The sequence below is a fragment of the Myotis nattereri genome, assembly GCF_964212035.1.
Source record: "Myotis nattereri genome assembly, chromosome: X".
Classification (NCBI taxonomy): domain Eukaryota; kingdom Metazoa; phylum Chordata; class Mammalia; order Chiroptera; family Vespertilionidae; genus Myotis; species Myotis nattereri.
The window spans coordinates 92,505,909-92,519,446 of NC_138078.1; the positions used below are offsets into that span (position 1 = coordinate 92,505,909).

General features: G+C 44.1%; 1 protein-coding gene across 1 annotated transcript; it reads right to left on the reverse strand.

The window, feature by feature from the left end:
- Positions 1 to 651: 651 nt before the first annotated feature.
- On the reverse strand, positions 652 to 8,652 carry LOC308511763 (nuclear RNA export factor 2-like; the record flags this gene model as incomplete). Its single annotated transcript, XM_081081665.1, has 12 exons — positions 652 to 690; positions 2,848 to 2,963; positions 3,068 to 3,126; positions 3,245 to 3,352; positions 6,391 to 6,521; positions 6,673 to 6,780; positions 7,121 to 7,209; positions 7,345 to 7,414; positions 7,528 to 7,608; positions 7,715 to 7,819; positions 7,929 to 8,012; positions 8,602 to 8,652. 12 exons carry the CDS (start codon positions 8,650 to 8,652, stop codon positions 652 to 654), a joined length of 1,041 nt encoding a protein of 346 aa, XP_080937791.1.
- Positions 8,653 to 13,538: the final 4,886 nt, after the last annotated feature.

Below are 13,538 nucleotides of genomic sequence, written 5' to 3' on the forward strand. Positions count from 1 at the left end.
TGTATACATATTTGGGACTATATATATACATCTCTATATATCTATGTATCTATATCTATATCTATATGTAACTATAGATATACATCACACATAGACACAGACAAAAATATGGTGATAGCCAGAAGGAAAGTTGCGGGGCAGGGAGAGATGGAAGAGGTCAAAGGGGGAATAAATGGAGACAGAAAGTCCCTTTACTTTGGGCACACGATGCAGTGTGCAGATGATGCTTTGTTGAGTTATACACTTTAAATCTGTATAGTTTTGTTAACCAATGTCACCCCAATAAATTCAATTAATATAAATAAAAAATAAATAAATGCTAGAGACTGCCATGAATGAAGGGGAAGACTGGACCTTCTGGTCTTGGCCCTGTTGGCTCATGGTTGGGACAGGGGAAGAGCAACCTGAGACACAAAACATACAATTTGCAATGTAACTCTTTAATATGAAAATAAAAAGGATTTTGAGTGGGAAAAGTACAGAACAATTGGCAGGCTTCAAGGGGTGAACTATGGATTCCTGGTTAGTCTGGCTTCAGCCTTAGTCATCGATGTGGCCTCAGGTTGCAAGAGAGATATAACAAATACGATGAGGATGAAAATGAGAGTACCTAAGGGCTCATTTCCTGGGCTTTGTTTACAAGATCCTAGGTCACTGCATGAAGGTCTCCTCTGGGATCTTGCTCTTCATCTAGAGAAAGTCAAGAGAGAGCATTGGGAAGACAGCAGAGCAAGGGGCACTAAGATTCATCCCCAGGCCACCTGACTTCTGTCCACTTGGCCTTGCTAAAAGCCTGGGACCTGTTTCCTTTTATCTCTGAATTCTCAGACTTCACTTTTTAATGCGCTGCTATCATCTATTCACTGTACTAAAAGCACTTATGGTGGGGGAGGACAGATGACCTCTCTTAGTACCAAAGTGGAGACACTTTGACCTCACAATGTCACTGCTAAATCTTGCCACAGAACAAAGCCTCCACATTTACCAAGATGTATGCACCAGAATGACCAAGTAGCACTCCATGTAATGTTGAAAAAGCAGTGGAAGGACAAATATCTATCAATAATAGCTTATGGCCTACTGGATTTCAACTGCTCAATGTACAGTTCTTAGAAGAAATAGGTAGCCTAATATATACTTACAGCAAACTATGATGGTGCTAATAATAAACAAGTTTCAAAACAGCATGTCCAGTAGGAAAACTAGATGTTATATTTCGATGTATTAGCATAAAATTAAGGTATTTTTCACATGAATTCTTGTAAAAAAAAAAAAGATCTAAAATAATTACCTGCAAGTTCCCACTATTCAATCCTCCCAGCTCCCTCTTATCCCATGCACACCCATCACTCACTTCTGAGACCACTAGAGGCTCATCTGAGAAAGGCTGAAGGAAATCTGCACAATTTCCTGCTGTTCCTGAGAGATGGTGGGCCAAGTGCTGCAGGAAGATGTAGGCACTTGGGTAGAAAACGCACTTTGAGTCTCAATTGGGGTGGCATCCCTCACAAACAGCTCATCACTCACGATGAACATACTAAAAGAAAAATGATATGTCAGATAACTGATGGATGGACAACCCCACACCCTCAACAATGATCCTGCTTCCACTGCCACTCAGCAACCAGATTCCTCCCATACCTACCTGTATCTGCTCCTGAGATTCCTTTTCCCTTTTCACATCCTCAGCCTTGGAGAAATTGTCTACCAGCTTCAATAGATTTGTACCCCTAACCCCATTGCATTTACTCAGTAAAACAGCCCACGGGAGAAGACAATCTAATCCCATTTTCAGAGGAAGACATAGGTCACAGAGAGGGTCATGTGATTTCACTCAGGTACAAATCTAGTGAGTGTTGGCGTCATGAAGAGAACCTGAAAGAAACCTGAAACACTTTCAGTGTTCTAACTCCAGAGCCCAAGCTCTTAACCCCTTTGCAGGACTGTTCCTTGGATCAACCTGCTGGCTTCCCACAACACGGAGAAAACCCTGAGAACATGCACTGCCACATTCCCACAGCCCTGAGCCCAGGTTGGGCTGTATGTTCCCACCCAGAGCATAACACTCACCTGGAATCGCTGGCAGGGGTAGTGATGAAAGTCCGGGTGAAGGCACGCACAGAACCCTGAGACTTTCCTTCCACTTCAACAACAAACAATAATACCTCCTTAGGGTCACACATGCTTCACACACTCACTCAGCATTCCCAAGTCAGGGTGGGACTGCATACTCATGCCCAAGGAGACAACTATTTTCTGGGAGTCAGGGTGCGAGGAATAGGGAGGGCAACATTAGGAGCAATCTGCTTCCACTGAGAAGGAACCTACCATGTCCTGGGCCTGGGACAACCACTTCACTAGTTCATTTGATTCATTTTTGGAAGCTACCCAAGGGGTGTGTTTTATTATCCCCATTTTGCAAATGAGGAAAATGAAAGGTTAGATAATGGACCTATGTTTGCACAGTCAGGATCTGGGATGACAGCCATCAAACCCCACATCTGTGTACCCATCACCCCAGCTATAGGCATGGATGCAGGTCAGACCAGGCTAGTTTGGGGGCAGTGTCTGGAGGCAGGAGAACATGGAGGGAATAGTAAGAAAAGGGAAGGAATGAGGGAAGCTGTGGGAGTTCTGAGAGGGAGCCCAGCCAGGAGGAGGGAGCAGTGGGGGACCTGGGGAGGGGACCTACATACACTCACCTTCCTTGAACACTCCGTTGACACAGAAGAAAAGCAGGCTTTTCTGAATAACAAAAAAAAAGACCACATGTGCTCAGTCTCCACATACACTTCACTCCCAGCTGCATCTTTCTGGGCCTGTCCCAGGGAAGAAGAGGGTGCTCACCGACTCCAACCACATGTCCACCAGGAAGGAGTTGATATCATGCTGTGTTTTGGGAAACACACAGAGAGAGCTCACAATGTCATGTTTTGTACGTTTCAGCAGCTGAAAACACAGATCTATGGAGGAAGGACAGAAAAGGTCAGGGTTGTCACATCCTGGGTCCTATGACTGACCCTTCATGCCCCCTTTCCCTGCCCAGTCTTCCCCATCCCACACGCACTGGAGTCCTGGAGCTTCTTCATATTCCTGGTATCCTTGAAGTACTCAAAAAAGCTGCTTCTAGGAGAAAAAAACAAAACAGGGTGTGGTGGTCTGGCCAGTGGGGGTGTTTCCAGAAGCTGGTAGATTTCTGCTGGGGAGACACATGCCCCAAATGAGAGTCTGAACTGATACTCACGTGGTTGGGTTTTCTTGTATGAAGGGAACGGTCAAAGAGAAGCAGGCCTCATCATGATAAGCACCGAGGAGATTCTGTCTGTCTCCAGTGTCATAGATCACGTAATATCTGTGAGGGGACAATGAAGACAGTGTACCTCTAGGGACTGGGTCTCAAAAGGGACTTTAAAACTTTCAGGAGTACTTACTGCTGCAGGAATTGCAGGACTTGAGTCTTCATCACATCAGATCCTTTATAATTTTCCTGGAATCAAAGACATTTGAGACCATGTGGCTGATAAAGCCTCCTTTACAATAGCCCAAGTGTTGATCTTTCTTCCTCACCTTTATTAAGTAGTGTCTATCAATGTCAACAGCAATCCGTGGGATTAAATCCTGGCCATCCTGGAGAAGGGAGGGGTAAATTAGTAGTATAGACCAGGGAAGTAGTCCTGGATGACTATGGGAAAGATGTGCCCAGAAGATGGTGGAGGTGAGAGGTCAGGAGTGAAAAGCCCCAGGAAATTCCATGGGCAAGTTTCTAGTGGGCATCTGCATCATGAGATCCTGGAAGTCTCTACTGTTTATTTTTATGGCTGATTCTATTACAGGTGTTCCCCCACCCCCACCTTTGTCTCTCTCCGCCCTGCAAGAGTACCCTCCACCCCCGCCCACGCCTTCGCCACATAAATGTCTGTGTCCATGAGACTATGCATACTACTTTATGCAACTTTTGTGTATCTGTCTGTTTCTCTCTCTCCCTTCCTCCCTCCCACCTTCTCTCCCTGTCTTTCTATCTCTATGTGTGTGTGTGTGTGGGGGGGTACATTTTCATAAAGATCATCTTCATGTCTTTTTCAGAGATCTCCCTTTTTTGAGGGAGAGGGAGGAAAGCCTTATCCATTTTGTCCCCCAAAATGGATAAGGCTCTGATGTAAATATGTAATCTAAGCAAGACATAAAGGGCTTGAGGGCAGGTGTGGAGGTTGTCAATGTAAGTAAGAGATGATGACTGTAGGCACTTACCAAGCGTAACAAGTTGGGGAAATATTTCCTGATGGCGCTGTCCAAATGCAAAAATAGAAAAAGTGGTTGACAGTTTAGATTGCAATGCTGTAATTTACTTAAAACATTGATGGAATGAACAGAAACAGGTGTTCTGCCCACGCAGAATCCCCTTTGCCCTCCTCAGCCTCAGATTTCAAGGCTTCTGGGTCCATTTCTCTGCTGAGCACTGACCATCTGCCATATGGAATCCCTGAAACACAGTCTCCTCACCTCTCTTCACACCTTCACATTCATATTACCTCCTTTCCTTCCTGCGCCCCTCGCCTTTTCCCTCCTTCCCTCTCTCTCCCTCTCCAGCCTCCTGGTTAACTCCTGCCTAGAGGGCCCTGACTCCTTCCCCACTGCCACAAACCACAGCATTTGGAGCCCAGACTCCAGAGCTTCTTCTCCCTCCCTGCCTCCCTTTCCTCCTTCCAGGCCACCACTGATGGCTGCAGAGAGAAGAGGGAATGGGGTGGGGGCCCAGGGCTCTGCTACTTCACTGGGGGTCCAGCATCCTGCCATGAACAGCACATGCCCCGAGGATGGCTCAGTACTCTGGGGCAAGGGGGTGATGGAGAGAGGGATTAGGAGACAGGGAGTGGAAGGGAGAGGGATGAAGACAGAAAGAAAGTAAAGATAGGAGCAGAGATTGGAAGACATCGAAGTGTAGAGACAAAGGAAAAACAGAAAGAAAATTAAAGGAAAGGGAAAAATGTTCTGCCCTGGCAGTGGGGGTTGGGTCAGAGAAGAAGAAAAGAGGAAAGGGATATGGCTCCCCTGCAGCAGCTCTTTCCTCCATCTGCCCCTGGCTGGCCCTGGGTCTCCAAGCAGGAATGGAAAGCATGAGTCTGTTGGCCTGTTAGAATGTTGGTTGAGCCTTTGTCAGCTGTGGGAGCTCAATGTGATCTGGGCATGGGAAACATACCACCCACGGCATCAGGACACCTTCCCAGAAGGAGTAAAGGGCCAGGCCCCAGCTCAGCTTAACCTTGGGGATCTGTGGCCCACTCATATAAAAACCACCTTCTCTCCTCATGGCCCCTGTGCATCTTTGTCTGTCTTAGTTGGTTTCTTTTCTGAGGAATCCTACCCATGTCAGGCTACCCAGGGCTCCTCTGAAGGATCAGGCAGGTGATGTGTTGTGTGAAGGAAGGGTCAGTGGCCCTTCTGTCTCTTCAAACCCCTCTGCTGTCTGCCTTCCACTGCTGCCGCAAGAGGCCCCCTGCTCATTGCTGGTGGCTCACTTCTTTTTTTTTTACAATCCTCACCCAAGGATATTTTTTGAGGGCAGGTGTGGAGGTTTTCAATGTAATGTAGTTGATGATTAGAATGAGAGTGGAAGGGAGGGAGAGGGAGGAGAGAGAAACATCTCTCTCACATCAACTGGTTGCTTCTAACCATGTACCCCAACAGGGGCCAAGGATCTAACTTGCATCCAAGGTACATGCTAAAAATTGAAACCCTTAAGTCGGCTGGCCAACACTTCAACCACTGAGTCAAACCCGCCAGGGCGGTGGTAGCTCACTTCTAGCTCCTTGACTAGGGAACTCTGGATTCTACCAAGGATGGCTCATTCCTAGTATTGCACTAAAGAAACGAACTGGGCCTGAGTCCTTGGCATGGGGTGGGAAAGTTCCTGTGTCAACCTGGGATTTGAGGGGAGACCCTTTTGAAGCAAGGGGAAAAAAGGTTCCTCCCAGAATAGATTGGGGATACTCTATCATCTCAGAAGCAGGAAGGACTGTCTCAGCATGAGTCTGGGGTGGAGGAAGTTTCTCAGTCCAGATCAGCAGTATCTACCTCAAGGCTCAACACTCATAGTCCTGGTGGTAGGAGGAAGGGAGCCCTGCATTCTGGAGCATGTCTTTGGTGGGCATGCCAGAGAAAACTAATGCAGAGTAAAGAACCACACTGGAGACAATGAGCACAGGTAAACAGGTCAGAGGAAGGAGAGGAGACCTCTGAGCACAGACAAGGGACATACAGAAGAGAAGGTGGGGCCTCTAGCCCTCCCAGAGGACCAGGGCTGCCACCATCTGCGATATGGTACTGTCAGGGGTATTTCAGGCTTCCAGAAGTCAAAGGACCCTAGGAATGGTGAGAGGGGCTCACACAGACCTTATGTAAGTGCATTTCTTTGAGAAGGTGTGGCACAGAGGGTTATCTTCCAGCCATAGCTCTTCCAGTTTCAGGCTTTTAATCTTGCACAACTCCCAGGTAGAGTTAAGCTGAGAAATATAGGGGAAAAACTGAAAATAGTCTGAGGGAAAAGGGACATCCCAGCTCCTGAACCCACAGCCCACTCCTTTTCCCACAGGTACCTTCGCTTACTTCCTGTCATCACTTTAATGAACACTACCATCCACTCTCAACCCATCTTTGATCTGTCCCTCTTCTCACCTCATTTTTGGAAAGGTCCAAAATCTTGACTGTGGGTGCTATCTGTGCAATATCAGACAGGCCATCCAGCTGGCACAGTCTGTTGTTGTGTAAGTTCAGGGACAACAGCTTTAGGGAAGAAGAGGTAGAGTGATGCTTACTATCTAGGACCTCAGAGATAAATCTGCCCTCTGTCCCATCTGTTCCACCCCCTACCATAACACCAGCACTGGGTCTAGGGCAGCCATGGGCAAACTACGGCCCGCGGGCTGGATCCGGCCCATTTGAAATGAATAAAACTATTGAAAAAAAAGACCGTACCCTTTTATGTAATGATGTTTACTTTGAATTTATATTAGTTCACACAAACACTCCATCCATGCTTTTGTTCCGGCCCTCCGGTCCAGTTTAAGAACCCATCGTGGCCCTCGAGTCAAAAAGTTTGCCCACCCCTGGTCTAGGGCCTCACCTCAGGGAAATTCTTTTTGATGACCTGCAGGGTCGCAGCCATGCAGCTTCTTCTATTCAGGATTATAGCAACATCATGGTCCACCAAGTCTTCAGGAAGCCAAGAGTAGGAAATCAAAAGGCTGAGAGAGGTCCAGGACCAGCACCAAACCTTCCCTTGTAACCATACCTAAATCTCCCTCCTGGGCAGAAACTTCTGCCTAGAATTACTGCTGTCAGCTGTACCTGGGTCATAGCGGAGCAACTGGAGATCAAGAGCTTTCTGAGAGGCATCATATCGTTTGCACATGGCCAGCTGCAGAGTGAGATGGAGAGAGAGGTCTGAGGCTGTGGTGGTGACAGGGAAATCAGGGTGGAGGAGAAAGAGCTTGGTCTGGGGGAAAACATGAACCTTTGAGTCTGCATTACCTTTAGTTGTTCCGTTTCTTCTGGCTCCAACTTATCCCGCACTGAGTAAGGTATAGCCGACATATTGACAAAGATAGCTATCTGCAGGAAGAAGACGTGGGATTAGCACCAGGAACTCTAGTCCTACAGAAAATGACCAGCGCTGCCTGCCCCAGGACTAAGTACACATAATGACCTCAATACATACCTTCCGGTTCTCCTGGTCACAAATCTTGTAGCTGACATCCTCCAATGCTGAGGCAGTGCTAGCATCTTGAACAAAGAACTGGGCCTTGTTTTTCACGTAGTGAAACTACAGGGAGTGAAGGCAACAACAATAGTGTCAGAAGTCAAGGGCCCCAGCTGAGTCAGGTCTCTCCCCCTTCCCTGTGCCCTCTCATCTGGCTTCACCATCCTCTTACGTCCACTGGAGTGAAGGGGACACTGCAATGGCTCTGGATTGAATCCATTAGCCACGTCCTGTCATACTTTCTTCCATAGGCAACCTAAGGGCGAAAAGGGCATGGAGACAGGAGGGACAGCTTGAAAGAAGGCTGGAGAACAGACCCAACACAGTGTTCTTTTGCTACCTTCTACTGAACTTTAAAGGGCTTCTAAAGTAAAGACCACTTGCATGATTTCTTGTTTGTGACAAATATGGAGTTCTTAAATCCATTATCTCTCCATTTGAAGCTCTCCTCCCCATAGTCAACTTAAGGTGTTAGACATTTTCTTCCTTTTATAAAGTTCCAGGAGATACTGTCTAGGATACTGCTTGGCCCCTCAGACATTTTCCAGAGACTCTACCCGCCATTTCCCACATCCAGCTTGAGCCAAACTGAGATATCTAGTGTGGACTTGCTCCATTTCCTTGGCAATAGATCCACCTTTCCTTTTAGACAGCCCCCTCTGTTTTCCATACAGTCAGTCTGTTTCCTTATATTGCTTCTCTAAATTTGCCCTTAGATGGAATAATAAAAAGGACAAATTGTAAACTGTCCCCAGCAAAGTATCGAGTGTCTCTACATGAGACCACCATAGTACACCTGATCTTTCTCTCCTGCATACTCGATTTTTTTTTTTCAGAACACTTACTGTGACCTTGAACCAACTCCCCATGGTTTGATCTTGTGTATTCTCCCGCATTTCTCTCCTGAAATATTTTCTATTATGCAACAGAGTAACATGGAGATCGCCTCCATTATGCCATTGCACTCTCCTCTTCTCATGTCCCATGGTATACGGAGTGCTGCAGTGGGGGGAAATGGAGAGAAAAAGGGTGGCCATGAATGCTAAGAAAGTCTTCTATACATCCTTCATCCCTGACACCAGGACTACAATTAGGATTGCTCAACCATGGTTTCACTTCTAATATCCTTCAGTTTCCCAGTGAGAGAAGAAAAACAAAATTGCAGGCAGTGAGAGTTGCACAGTCCCATGGGCTTCTACATGCAAACCAGGCTGCCCAGTCACTTACTGTCTGACTTGGTACTTCTGGACTGCCCTCTTCTCCATGTATCCATAATTCTTCAGGAAGTGTGGAGGCTGATATCCACCATGTTGATAACGACTGTTCCTGTTGTGAAAATTACCTCGAAAAGAACCCCAACGGTTCTTTCTTCCTTGAAGTGAGCTATAACCATCATTGTCTTCTGAAACAAGGAACAAAAATACAAGTTTGGAGACACATCTGTGCCCAATACCATGTACCATGTCTTGGGCGAACACTAAGGCAGGGCAACAAAATGCCAGCCTGCCCTAAGAGGTCAATCCCACAAATCCCAGAAAGGAAACACCTCTGCCTGTCCAGATATCTGACAGATGGTGCTATCAGGGGAGAAATGGTACAGGATGAGGAAGGAGGAGCAAGAGCAGGAGGAGAGGAGATAGGAGGAGAAAGAGGTAACTGTGTGAACCTTTTAATATGGTGCAAGATTCATAAAGAACAGAGGTGTGTCCATGGGTTAGATTAGATGCCAGCCATACATCAGGAAGGCATGTGAATCTTGCCTCTCTCAGAGCTCTCTGACAACCCATCCAAAACATGGGAAGCACACTCTCTCATGCTTCCCAAACCCAATCAGCCACCACACTGATTTCACTAACACTCAGCAAGCTGTGCTTCTTTTTCCATTGTAGTACAAGCTTTCATGTCAGATGGAGCGGAGGTACCAGCCTCTAAACTGGCCTCCTCCATCCTGCCTTGCCCTCAACAATACTCTACTTGAAATATCCAGAGTGAGCTTTCTCTTTGCTCAGTCTGAAATGCCTTTGAGTTCAGGAGACAGCTCTTTCTAACCTCAGCTCTTCCGTAACAAGAGTCTGAATGACAAACTGGAATGATGTTTCAACTACCATTTCCAAATCTCTAGGGATTCTTCTTTTCTCTTCCTATTATTGATTTCTAATTTGATCCCTCTATGGTCAGAGAACATACTCTGTGTCATTTCAATCATTTTTAAACTTGTGGAGGTTTTTTTGATGGCACAGGAGATGGCCTGTCTTGGCAAATGTTACATAGACACTTGAAAAATACCGTACACTGTTCCTTTTAGACAGAGTATTTTATTTGTCAGGTAAATCCTGTTAATTTATTGTGTTATTCAGATCTGCTATGTACTTATTTTCCCTCTAGTAATTCAATCACTTACTGAGAGGAGGTATTGAAGGCATTACACAATAATCAAAGAACCAATCCAATAAGTCTCTTGTAAATTTTCTATTTTATTGTAGAATGTAGCCACGGGTATGCTCATAATATGTGTTGTTTATATTGCACTCTGTATTCACTCCTAGGAGTTGTGTTGCTGTTCATCCTTCCCCCCAAAAACACTCTCACCAACATATGTAATTCAACATGTGGAAGGATATGGAAGTATTTTTTTGGCATCTACAGAAATAAGGTACTCTCAATTGTCTCTCTTATATGTGGATTCACTAATGATATTTTTTTTACCACATTCAACTGAAACTGTACCAGCAGACAACACTGGTGGTTTGGAGGGACTGGAAGATTATGAGAATTATACTGTTAGAAACCAGCTTCTTTTGGGGCCTCATATTTAATGTTCTCTAGGTTTGTGTGTTGTACACCCATTACTCCATATTGCCTCAGGGCCATTTATGAGTAAAAAATCATTCACTGCTGATCATTTCACGACATACTGATGACAATCAGGCCTCAAATGAGCTCCTCTGGGAAATCACTGCTGTCACTGTGTGGCCCACTGTCAGTACAATCTGGTAACTCACAGCCTTTTTAGACCTTCCATGGGTGGCACTGATAGTGAAATTATGACATTCTGATCTCTTATATACTTGCTGATTTAAAATGTGTGTGTGTTTGTGTTTAATTGATTTTTTAAAGAGGGAGATGAGAGAAAAAGAGAAACATGGATGTGAAAGAGAAACATTGATTTGTTGCCTCCACACACACCCCAACTTGGGATCAAATCTGCAACCAAGGTATGTGACCTGACTGGGAATCGAACACACAAACTTTTGGTGCATGGTATGACACTGCAACCAATGAGCCACCTGGCTAGGACACACATTGTGATGTTTTTTTATTGTTGACACATTTTGATTTTGATTTTGATTTGCATTTCTCTGTTGGTTAGTGAAGTTTCCTTCTATTACTTGTTTGTGGTGTGTGTTTTTATAACTTATGAAAGGATATTGTTGACTCATGTGAAATGTTAACAGCTGACACCAGAATCTTCTTCCATAAACCCATCTATTTTCTTTCTCATTTTTTAGGGGACTTGTAACAATGAATATAAATAACACATATTCTTCCCTTGCTAAACACCAGATATTATGTTAAGTTTCTGACCTAGTAAAGCTGAGACACTTATGAGGTTTAAGTCACAGGCATTTCTCCAGGTATTTTCAGTGTAGTTCCCTATATTAACACAATGCCTGCAATTACCTCATGACATAGAGACTATTACTATCCTCAGTTTAAGGACAAAAATTTGTGTGAGTTGCCAGGAGGTCAAAGATACTTGACCCAGATAATATAATTTATTATTAGGATTCAAATCCTGACCAAGCCACCTCAAATCCTATGCGCAGAACCAATAATGTGTGACTCTGTGTTCAGGCTGAAGTGAGGCCTGGATGGGACTCACTCAAAGGCTGTTAGGCAGTGATGGGTCCAGTGTCCCAGACTAAGATGCCTAGAACTCCAGCTGTCTGTTGAAGAGACCCATCATTGCACACAGTTCCCCTGTACTTACATCTTTTTTTTTCACACTCCATGGGAACTGTTTCTAACAGGTGTGAGGTGGTATCTCACTGCAGTTTTGATTTGCATTTCCCTAATAGTGTGGTTGAACATCTTTTCATATATATGTTGACCATTTGTATTCTGGGGAGAGGTGTCTATTCAGCTCCTCTGCTCATTTTTTAATAGGATCATTTGTTTGTTTACTGTTGAGTTGTATTTCTTTATATATGTTAGATATCAACTCCTTGTCAGAGTTGTTATTTGCAAATATCATCTACCATTCTTTTGGTTGCCTTTTTGTTTTGTTGTTGATTTCTTTTGTTGTGCAGAGGCTATTTAGTTTGATATAGTCCCATTCATTTGTTTTGGCCTTTACTTCCCTTCCCTTGAGGTCAACTTCAACACTGAAATTTTTAAGGTGGTTCTCAAACTTGTTTAAACAATTCAGCTGCATAAGGAAATTGAAATAATCGCTAGCACCACTCCACACCCACAACACTTAAAGTACAATTGGGGTGAAATCCAGACAAATATATTTTTAAACTCTCCATGTGACTGCAATGTGCCACTGAGGTTGAAAACCACTGTGTTAAAATATCAGCTTTTGGTGTATGCTCGCCATAAGTTCCTAGGAATGGTTTCCATCTTATTTTACTGATTTTCTTCTCAATGTTGTTTTGGGGTGCTAGTGATTCCACAAGCTTAGATCAGGGGCTGGCAAAGTACAGCCCATGGGCCAAACTTGGCTTGTGGAAAAATTTTGTGGAGCCTTTAAGATAACAATTTTTACATATTTGAATGTTTGCAAACTCAATATTTCCTGAGAAGAGAAAATTATTTGAAATTCTGATGTCAGCATACATACATCAAGTTTTACTACAACACAGCCATACTGTTTCTATTGCGGCTTTCACTCTACAATAGCAGAGTTGAATGGTTACAACAGAGATCAAATGACCCTCAAACATTTATGATCTGGCCCTTTTCAGAAGAAGTTTGTTCAGCCCTATCTTAGAACAAGTGTCCTTCAAGCAAGTGCACAGTAACTCTGGTAGCTCAGGAAGATGTATGTTACTTGTGACTTCATTGTAGGGTATTTTCTCAGTAGTCTATTTGTTCATGGTTTTCTGGGTCAGGTGTGGGAATTGAGTAAAGAACCATCATTTGCCATCAAGATGGCTCAAGTCCCCAGATTTAGAGTGTGTGTGTGTGTGTGTGTGTGTGTGTGTATAGTTTTCTTATAGTTTATTATAATTATATTTTATCTTTACATTGATTAAATGCAATATTTGAGAATTTTCAGATATTTCAAGATCCAAGGGATCTGTTTATCAATAAGCCATCTTCAAAGGTTGCTATAGCTCAAACCAGGAAAGCATATAAGAATGTCTACAGCCTAGCCGGTGGTTGAACACTGACCAATGAACCAGGAGGTCAAGGTTTAATTCCTGGACAGGCATATGCCCAGGTGTGGGCCTGATCCCAAGTTGAGGGTGTTCAGAAGGCAGCCGATCAATGATTCTCTCTTATCATGATGTTTCTCTCTCTCTCTCTCTCCTGCCCTCTCTGAAATCAATATATATATATATGTTGAAATATTTGCCAAATCTGCCAATTCATAGTGCATTTCACAGAACCAATTTATTTTTGCTATTGTAAATGGTATATTCACAGTGAAAATGTTATTTTTTATTTGTTGCAATTATGTTGTATACATTAGTCTTATATACAATAAACTTATTAATCGCTTTCACTCTGTTTGTAAATTCTCTTGACGTTTATATAAAGACAATTCTACTTA